Source organism: Annulohypoxylon maeteangense (assembly GCF_022496945.1).
Source record: "Annulohypoxylon maeteangense strain CBS 123835 unplaced genomic scaffold GGS22scaffold_3, whole genome shotgun sequence".
NCBI classification, from domain to species: Eukaryota; Fungi; Ascomycota; class Sordariomycetes; order Xylariales; family Hypoxylaceae; genus Annulohypoxylon; species Annulohypoxylon maeteangense.
In genome coordinates, this window is record NW_025953250.1 from 2780767 (window position 1) to 2791242 (window position 10476).

At 44.3% G+C, this 10476-nt stretch overlaps 3 protein-coding genes across 3 annotated transcripts; 2 read left to right on the plus strand and 1 right to left on the minus strand.

Moving 5' to 3' along the window:
* Positions 1–136: 136 nt before the first annotated feature.
* GGS22DRAFT_156099 (uncharacterized protein) lies at positions 137–1562 on the minus strand (the record flags this gene model as incomplete). The annotated part of the gene is given in 4 exon segments (XM_047960317.1): positions 137–297; positions 310–668; positions 723–819; positions 900–1562. Coding segments are annotated over 3 exon segments (404 nt in total), but the record flags the coding sequence as incomplete, so codon positions are not given.
* Positions 1563–2503: 941 nt separating this feature from the next.
* GGS22DRAFT_156102 (putative GMC oxidoreductase) lies at positions 2504–4971 on the plus strand. The gene is made up of 3 exons (XM_047960318.1): positions 2504–2991; positions 3055–3116; positions 3179–4971. The coding sequence occupies exons 1-3, from the start codon at positions 2749–2751 to the stop codon at positions 4704–4706; spliced, it is 1833 nt and encodes a 610-aa protein (XP_047822366.1). The 5' UTR covers positions 2504–2748; the 3' UTR covers positions 4707–4971.
* Positions 4972–6731: 1760 nt separating this feature from the next.
* Positions 6732–8463, plus strand: GGS22DRAFT_156108 (uncharacterized protein). Its single transcript, XM_047960319.1, has 5 exons — positions 6732–7058; positions 7114–7218; positions 7280–7671; positions 7726–7790; positions 7844–8463. The coding sequence occupies exons 1-5, from the start codon at positions 6906–6908 to the stop codon at positions 8356–8358; spliced, it is 1230 nt and encodes a 409-aa protein (XP_047822367.1). The 5' UTR covers positions 6732–6905; the 3' UTR covers positions 8359–8463.
* The last annotated feature ends 2013 nt before the right edge of the window (positions 8464–10476 follow it).

Sequence of the window (10476 nt, forward strand, 5' to 3'; positions counted from 1 at the left end):
AATATAAAGTTTTTTTAATAATCACATATGTATTTAGGCGGGTATGTATGTACTAGGTAGATTAATGAAATTCGATTCCTTGCACTTTCAGGAAGCTTTTTCCGGAGTCCGGACCCGTTCCTGACAGCTAAACGATGATACCTAGGTACCTTTACTTTTCAACACGGAACAGCCAAGCGACTGTTCAAATTACCGGTATTGAATAACTTATAGGACATAGAATCTTACATTCCAAATCATCTTACATCGTTGTTTAGCTCAGTTACTATTAGACTCTAGTCTAGATAGGTACTGACTTAGGTACTAACTTAGGTACTAACTTAGGTACTAACTTAGGTACATACCATCGTCATATTTCGTAACGAACCTAAGATCTATTTTCCCCGGCCGATGCTTAGGTTCTTCGAACAACCTACTCTCTGCTAATCGACTACATGGTGTGTACTTGAATGCCTACGTCTGATTCTTTAGTCAACCCTCTCTCTGGATGGCCTTCGCCCGCCGGCGTCCCGCCATTTCTTGGGTTTGCAGCTCCGGCTGCCGCCACTAATGGTCTGTAGCGGTACTCCTGTGTCGGCCTGAAGCCGTGTAAAATTGTCGTTTCCGTAACTACGGCTCCGCCACGACGATGGGCTCAGTGTCCATTCCTTTGTGAGTATTTTAGAAAGGTATGGCCTCATGAATGGGAAATTCGCAACGAGAATCGCTAACTCGGGCTCAAGCACGGTCCACAGTAATTCCAATGGCAGTGTCCATGTCGGGTCGGTAAAGGAGATATTCATGAGAGACTTAAGGCGGATGATAGACATTGCTGTGATGCTGCGGACTGTTAGGCTTCTTTCCTGTGGGCCCCTACAGTCATCTCCTTGACGATCATTGACAAGGCGGAAGTTACTGACAAGAGACCGAGGCTAAATGTAGCCGTGAGTACGATACGTTGAGATATTGGGAGGTTTAGCTTCCAAATTATCGGCACGGGCATCAGCATGACCATCAAGTCCGTCAGCATGTTTGTCGCTCCGGCCACAACATATACAGTATTTCAATCGCCACAACTACCCTCCATAGATGTATCCCAGTTGTACGGGAGAGGTCGACAGAGAAGAAATGTCTCGAGAACCACCGAAATCATCCATAAAAAGACGATGACCGTCTACAACATTGAATATCAGTATTTCTTCCTTTGTGGCGATGGTTAGGAAGTTTTCGAGAGCGAGTGCTTTGAGTTGGCTCGGTTGGAAAATTATCGCTCCTGTGATAGGCTAGAAGGGGAAGCAGATAACCCAATGCCGCATACCGTTACACGTGCGAACCACTGAACCGACGATCTGTTGGCTCCGAATACGTGCTGATAAAATAGTAAGATAGACCATTTAGCGAACATCAGAGTGATGCCATAAAGGGCCTCGAAAGGGATAATAAGCTGACGGAAAGAAAATTTAGTATAGGACAAAAAGGGGAAGAGGTGAGCCGATCTACATCATATTGCTTACCTTGAGGGTAAGGACTGCATCCAACATTTTCACATCTTCTATATGTCTGCCAGTTCGGCCTTGTACTACACCTGTTCCAGCGTTAGTCGCGACTAATCTAAGGTTGTAGTCTCCTAGCTAGGGAAATGATTTACAAGCCTATTGAATGGCGAGAGACGTGAATGTCAACAACTTAGATATTCGTGAGAAATGATTCATTGGTAGGAATCGTAGAGACATCTGCATACTAGAGCAATCAAGAGATATGGTTCTTGCAGGTGAAATTTCTCGGTCCTTTGCCGTACAGAGTATGCCCGGACAATGCAAGAGAGCAAAGCAATAACGCCGAATAGTGTAGATACGGCTAATGGACCGCCAGTTTCCGACTTGTCTGGATGATAATACACCATTTTCGGCAATTGAAGATGAATTAAAATTGAGGAAAAAGGAAATTTCCCCCAAAGGCCCTGAAGAGGACTTACTTACGCGTAACTAGGTACATAAAGGATCGTGAAAAAGTCCTGTCGATGAGGTAAGACGATAAAAACAATCGCATTTCTGTTGAGTCGGACAAGGGACTTAAATGTGCTTTTATCCTCGAATCTCTGGACTGCTCTTTTTTCTCCCTTTTCAGGGATCGAGAGGCTCGAGGGTGAGATATCGTTCCAGCATCTTGTTGCAGCTAATCCTAACCCCTTATAAATCGCCTACTGAAATACTGATATAGTAAACTTTCTTGGATATTTTCTTAACGTCTACCTAGATAACTTCAAAAACCGTCTCAATACCATTTACTTATAAAGACTCCTAACTTACAAAACGTCAATTTTGAAGCATATAAATGACAACCTAAGGTAGATGAATCATGATATGCAATCCTGATTGTATCGTACATAGATAAAATAACTGCTGTAGTAGCATTATTTCGGGGTTAGTGTGGATGCATGTTGGGTGTTGCATTACGGCATAGACGCATATCATCATGCCACCATGAGGCTGATTCGTCCAACTTCTGTCGTCCCCAACGTTATCGCAAAACTCCATCCGGACCGAAGGAATCTTACATCGCAAAGGAGAGTAGGGGAATTTTTGTTTTCGCAGGTGGTCTGCTTTATGATTCTTGTTAAACGCATCACTCCGGCTTGAAGAACGTCGCAACTTATCGCCTTTTTTTCTCATCCCTCCACCCGTTATCCTGTCTCCTTACTCTGACAGCCCCTGTTCTCTCTCCTTCTCCGCGATTTCTTATTGTCGAGGCTTTCTGTGTCTATAGACTATGGCTGCCGTTGAAACCTCTTCAACTGCTAATTTAAGTGCGGAATATGACTACGTTGTTGTTGGAGGTGGGACATCGGGACTTGTGATCGCTTCGAGGCTGACCGAAAATAAGGACGTTCGTGTCCTGGTCCTCGAGGCGGGCGCGAACCGCGTAGGCGACCCGAAGATTTCTATCCAGGGCCTTGCGGCCGCTCTGTATTTTGACCCAGACTATGATTGGTGCATCACTACAGAGCCTCAGGTACAGACAATATCCCCAGGCTCACAGTCTTAGAATTAATGTCTAACATACAGCGGCTGGCAGGTCGGGCTTAACGACCGCAGGCTAGCACAACCTCTAGGGAAAACTCTAGGTGGGTCCTCGGCGTAAGTATACGACCTACATAACGTCACTTTCAAGTTGCTTGCTAACTCAACTCGGGCTCGAGTATCAACCTTGGTATGGTTATCTACCCGTCTAGGTCAGGCTTCGACACATGGGATAAGCTGGGGAATCCAGGCTGGGGGTGGGAAACTATGGAAAGCTATTTCCGCAAATTCCACACATTTAGTGAACCCCAATCGAAACTCAAAAAGGAGTTGATGCTAGATTACTTGAACGCTGCTCAAGGCACGGATGGCCCCATCCACATCTCTTACGGTAGCGAGGAAGGATACCCTCCCTTTGCCCAGGCCTGGCCACGAGCCTGGTCGGCACTATGCAAACCCATCGACGGCGACCCTATCTCCGGCACGGCCACCGGAGCCTTCAACAACGCTGCTACGATCCATCCAACAACTAGGGAGAGGAGTCATGCTGGGAATACATACTTTTCCGACAGTACAGCCCGACGACCAAACCTTCGCGTCGTCACGGAAGCGTTCGTCGAGAAGATTTTATTATCCCAACGAAATGATGGAATTAATAAACTTCGAGCTACTGGTGTTACGTTCAGCACGAAAAATGGCCAAAGGCGGCAGGTCACTGCCACGCGTGAAGTCATTCTAGCTGCTGGCGCCGTCAAATCGCCTCAGCTGCTGGAGTTGTCAGGAATTGGTAATAAAAGCGTACTTGCAAAGTACAAGATTGATTGCCTGGTGGACAACTCCAATATAGGCGAGAACCTCCAGGACCACGGCTTTGTACCCTTTTCCTGGGAGGTGGCTGACCCGATGACGTCAGGCGATCAGATGCGCAACCCAAGCGTGGTCGAAGCCGCTATAGAGGCTTATCAGCAGGCTAAAGCAGGACCATTATCCGTGAACGCGCTTGCATCAGCTTTTTTCCCGCTCCAGGATCAAGATCTTGTACCCGTATCTGTCGACCAGCTTCTTTCGGAGCTTGGCCAGACAGAGGTCGAGCCCAAGGCCCTCCGTGAGCAAATTTGTACTCCCGGTGACTGCTCGGCGCAGTTTACGCTCGCGCCGTTCCAACTCAACCCTTTCCCTGGGGATTCCCCTTCACAGATCTTCGGCTTAGGCGCCGATGGCTTCTACGCGTCCATTGTAGCCGTTTTGAACCACCCATTCAGTCGCGGGTCGGTTCATATACAATCAGCAGACCCGCGTTCGTCACCCATTGTAGACCCACGTGCCATGTCAAATCCGCTCGATTTGGAATTGCATGCGCGGCACGTATTGCTTCTCGAGAAGATACGCGATACCTCACCACTGCGGGAACTCTTTAAGGAAGGAGGGCGACGTCTGCACAATGACGGACAAAGAGTTGAGACGTTGAGCCAGGCTAAAGAGGCAGTTAAGAATGGGTACACCCCCCATTACCATGTTTGTGGAACTGCAGCCATGTTACCTCGAGAGTCTGGCGGTGTGGTGGACTCGAAATTGAGAGTGTATGGGGTAGACGGTCTAAGAATCGTTGATGCTAGCGTCTTCCCGCTGATTCCAAGAGGAAATATCCAGAGTTCTGTTTACGCGGTTGCTGAGAGAGCTGCTGATATTATTAAGTCGGGCGAGTAGTGTAAGTAGAAGTAGTTATTAGAGACTATTAGTGGGTTTAGTATTAAGAAACGAGAGCGAGAGACGCCGCTGCAGGTAAGGTTCAGATTGGCTAATGTCTCCTTGGTTTAGCCGAAACTAATCAGATTCTAAGGATCAATCCCTCCCTTTAATAACTACAATATAAATTTAGAGATTTAGGAGCTCACTTCCTGTTCTAAGTAAGTCCACCTAATTAATCGAATTTAATCAATTGATTCTATGCAATAAGCACCGTTTTGATTCATGCGCGAGGAACCGAATCGAAATGCCATAAGTGGATCAGTGCCAGCTGGCGTCAAGGCAAATCACAGCTGCAACCTACTTTGTCACCAGGTACTTATATTTATATTTACCTGTAGCAAAAGGTTTTAAATACGCCCTTTGTACATAAGTAAGTAGGAAATTTTAGATAAGAAATTTGGTGGGGGATTACTTCCGACATAATAACGTTTCGTAAACTTTAAGGTATCTACACAGGTACATAATAGTGCACCATTTTATGGGACCGTCGCGGTGGGGTTAATCATCGAGATCTTCAATGTTCCTAGGAAGTAGGTACTGTACATAGGTACATTAATATGTACAGATAGATCAATCTTTGTTAGTTATAGCGCACAGGTGCAAGCTCACTCGCCAGCTATGTCATCAGCTGGTTGAAAAAGGGATCGATAAGATCAGGATAGTCAGACCAGAGTAGACACAAGTTGATCCCCCTGACTATCTGCCTGGCGCAACGATAAGTTCTTATTTATTTCATACATGACTCTGGGGTACCAATGTATCCTGTTCTCTAATTATTCTATAGAGCCACTTGGGTTCAATCCCGAGTCATGCAATTAATGCACTACCCATCCAGCCACCTCGCATGTAAGCATGTACATATGTATGTGCTAATGCTTCTCTTATCCTCGATTGGATGTCAACACGGGTTTGTGGCTTGATGCAGATTTAGCGTCGCTTGTTGTGCTTCGTCAGGAAAAGGAAAAAAAGATTTACTTACGTACAACATTTTCGACATTCGAGAGCTTGGCCAGCCTTGGACTTGTCTACCCGGACAGCCGGGTCAAAGCACGACACGCATGATGTGATGAACCATGCAAAGTTCGACCCACCGAACCGATTTCTGGTGAAGCTTAGTGAAGCTAACTGCCTAACTGCCTGACATTCGTCGATCTCTGAAAGTCGACCCAGATATCTAGGGCAACGAATTACCGAAAGGGAGGTCTGGGCTCTCATGGTAGCTTCAATAGGTAAGTCTCATCCGAAAGCAGCGCCACCAATTTTACTAGACAGGGTATGGTGAACGCTGTCGTTACGACGCCTCACCTCACTACCAATCGGGGAAAACCCCAAGCGACACATTTTGTAGAAGTCGCTAGTCCCACGCTCTCAGACACGAGTCTCCAGAATGAAGAATACTAGTGTGCCATAAGAATCTTATACCTTACCAGATCTCGCCAAGTGCCGGGTGCCGATCACTCGGGACTAACGTCTTTCCCAGTACTAGAACATGAACTAGTATAGCCCTAAAACCCGCATCCCATGGATGGATTTCTTCATCTGTTTGACGATACCCACGAGGCTTGCAGACAACTTCTCCAGCTTGTCTTATATCGAACTATTCGAACAACCTTAGACAACGCCAGAACGTAGCGTCAATATCATTCAGTATCCGAATAGATTCCTATTTGCTTGAGAATGGGCTTACTTACGTAAGTTTCTCTTCGTGAGTTCCGTTGTGTAGGAAAGCGGTATGAAGCCAGGCCCTTTCTTAGCACCACGCTAGATCTTGCCAACCCGGAGATCTGTATCTTCTGTCGTTCTACCATTAGAGTATTTTGTATTCAGGGGTTTCCCAAGTGGAACCCAGTGGAGTAGCAGTATTCACGAACGAGCAGGGACATACTTTGTCGGACCGGCTTTCTTGAACATAATAGTTGAGTCTCTCTCTTAATCTCAATCTCAGGAGCATGTCTTCGAGATTTATTATTATATTGCTTGGTATTCTGGATGTGATCACTTGTTTTGCTGGGTTTTTCCTATTGCACTTTTTTCGATGGATTGCATGCTCTTATAAGTGTCGCGTTCACCATACACATTTTATCACTGGCTTTTAATTCCTCCTCTCACCTAGTCCATCCATAAATCGAAGGCTGGGTAATACCAAGGTGTATCAGCATGGCCACCGTCGAGAACCGAGGCCCGGAGTTGATGCGAGTGTGCGTCGCTCTGTTAACGACAGCAGTGATAGCTATCTCTCTCAGATGCTACACACGATTAGGCATAGTCAAGGCCTTTGGAGCCGATGACTGGACGATGATGGCAGCAACGGTACGTTTCCCTAGCTACCTAAGATTAAAAGGGGGTTTGATTCTAAACGGAACAGGTCTCGTTCATCTTGTTCTGCACTTGTGCGATTACTGGTATACATTATGGGACAGGGCGTCATTTTGCGGATCTGGAAACCCCGGACATCGAGAAGGCCATGATGGTATGAGCAATCACACACCTCCTACGAGTAATATTGGACACTTTAACTAAACAGTGTGAAGTACTGGTGGCTCTGTTATATATGGTATTGCCTTACCATGATTGCTTCTAAGATCTCGATCGGTCTTTTCCTCCTACGAATCGCCGTTCAGCGAATTCACCACTATATCATCTACGTCAACCTCCTGCTTACAGTCGTCACCGGCCTCGTCTTCTTTTTTGTCACCCTTTTACAGTGCAACCCAATCCCGTACTTCTGGCTCAGGTTTGGCGGTACCACCCAAGGAACCTGCATCGACGTGAATATTATTGCAGCTCTTACGTACCTCTATAGCGCCTTCAACGTAATATGCGACTTCACCTTTGCTACTCTACCAATAGTTTTGATCTGGGGGCTTCAGATGGATAAGAGAACCAAAATCGCTTTGATTCCTATTTTAAGCATGGGCTGCGTGTAAGTATGGCGGTTACATATTGAGGGTACAAGTTAATAATGTCATGACTATAGAGCTAGTTCTGCTGTCGTCGTTCGTCTAGCTTATATCAAGGACTTTAAGGATCCGGATTTTTTATGTAAGTACGCAGTTTCACTTTTTCCTATTAATGGATACTGACATGGGGAAAAGGGGCGACCGTCTACATCGCCGTCTGGTCAACGACAGAGCAAGGCCTGGCGATCACAGCAGGCAGTTTAGCAACACTGCGGCCGCTATATCGAATCGCCGCCCAAGGGCTCGGTATGTGGAGTTCAACAGCAGGAATTGCCCAGTCAGACAACATGCCGAAAACGATTGGCAGCTCGGGTGTGGGGAAATTTGGTGGTAGGTACGGGAAAGGCAATCAAGGCAGCCGCGGATATACTGGTGGATTCGACTTGACCACATTCGCCCAGGATGAAGAGGCTCAGGACAGTCATCGTGAGGAGCAATTGAAGATGAATAACACAATCGTCTGTACAACAGACATCACTGTCAAAAGAAGCAGCATATGGGGATCATCAAAAGAGGGCCGCTCGAGACATAACGAAAGTCAGGAGGAGCTACACCTTAAATCATCGAAGGATACGATGAACGGGTTAAAAGCCGTTCCTAAAAGTTTTTTGGCCGATGGTAGATCATCGAGAAATAGCAATGGTTCTTAATTAAGTGTTGTCGAAATCTTTTTCAGTCACGAAAAAAAGATTAAACATTTATTATATATTTAATTAATTTTTTTAATCCTTTCGAAAGACATTTTACACATAGGCACTTAGGTAATAAACATTAAAAAGTTTCGTAAAAGGAGGTTTAAAAAAAGGTCAAAAAGAATTTCTTCGCAGAAGGCGATATATGGGGGTTTAAAGGGAATAACAGGTTTGAAAGTAAAAGGAGGTCAGGTAAAAACAAAAGGTAATATCCGCCCGAAGGAATGGGAAAGTTTCCTTGCGATGAACAGGTTCTTCGAACTTGATCCAATCCTTAGATCAGTTCAAACGTAGGTTGAAAGGAAGGTTCAACAGTCAGTAGATCAGTTCGTAAATAAGTCCCTGATCTAGTCCCTGGATCAGTTGAACAGTCAGTTCAACGATTAGTCAAATCAGTTCTTAGATCAGTTTGTATATCGGTCCCTGATCCAGTCCCTGGATCAGTTTAAAAGTCAGTTCAATAGTCATTTCAACGATTACTCAGATCAGTCCCTAGATTAGTTCAATAGTCAGGAATTCAGTCCCTGGACCAGGGACTGAATCAGTGTGACAAGGCAATTAAGTAATACTGTTTAAGGTCACCTGATTGCCCCCGGGAAGAGCTCCCTGATTATGTCAGCTAAAGGTGGATATGCCCGAGCTCCGAGGGTTATTGTGTCGCAACGAAACGTAGGGAAAAATCAACACTTGTCGGAGTTTCCGGAGTTCCCAATCGGGCTAATCTTCGAATCTTATCAGTTTATGAAAAAGCATATATCTTATATGACGCAATTATATGTTAAAAATGCAGTAAAATTTACTAATTTTAAATATATAGTGTTTATATTATTTATATAAAAGGTGGTAAAGTTATTAAATTATAAACATTAAAAATATCGAAATTACGTAATTTTTCGACCCATATATCATTACGTTAGCCCACTAAGCCGGATATTCGGACTTACCGAAAAAGGTCGATTTTTTAAAAATATTTAGTTTTAAATTTTATAAATTAAAGAAAAATTTAAATTATATAAAACAGTTTTTTTTTAATTTATAACTTTATTAATTTGAAAGTTATTTAAGTTTAAAGCTTAATTACGTAATAAAGCACTGACCACCTTTCGATCTTCATGCGAAGTGCGAAAGGATTCGAACCTGAACCTGAAAGAGTGGCCAATGCGTCGAAATATTACATAATCAGTTTGGGAAAGACCCACTATACTAGAGAGTGCACCCAATCAAAACGTTAAAAGCTAAGGGATGCATCCAATCAGGCCAGTAAGTGGATTTAAAGTTCAACGATTAGTTCGAAATTAATTACATAATCAGTTGAATAGGCAGTTCAACAGTCAATTCAATAATCGGTTCAACAGTCAGACCTTAGATTAGTTCAACAGCTAGTTTAGCAGTCAGTGGAACAGTTAGTTGAACAGTTAATTGAATAGTCAGTTGAAAAAAAGGTCGAATCGAAAGATGAGTAATCGAACATGAGAGAGATGCACCCAATCAGGTGAGCAAATGAATTTAAGGTTTGACTAGCGCCTATTTAGGTGGCCCATGCGTATCAGGACCTAATTTTCGCCAGTTGATTCAGGTCAGTTCATCGATCAGTTCAAAAGTCAGTTCAAAAGTCAGTTCAATAGTCAGTTCAATAGTCAGTCAATCAGTCCTGAATCCAGTCCCTGGATCAGTTGTTTGATTAGTTCAAAGGTAAGTTCAACGATTAGTCAGATCAGTCCCTATAGTAGTTCAACAGTCAGTAATTCAGTCCCTGGACCAGGGACTAGATCAGTTGTTTGATCAGTTCCAAAGTCAGTTCAGCAATCAGTAAATTAGTCAGCAAGTCTGGCTCGACGATAAGTCAGATAAGTCCCTGATCCTGTCCCCGATCCAGTTTCTAGATCAGTTCAACAGTAAGTAGATCGATTAGTAAACCAGTCCTTCAATTAGTTATTCGATCAGTTCAAGAACCAGTTCAACGATTAGTCGGATCAGTCTAGGGACTGGATCAGTTGTTCGATCAGTAGAACAGTCAGTAAATTAGTCAGCAAATCAGTTCAATTGTCTACTAGTAAGTCAATCCTAAATTCAGTC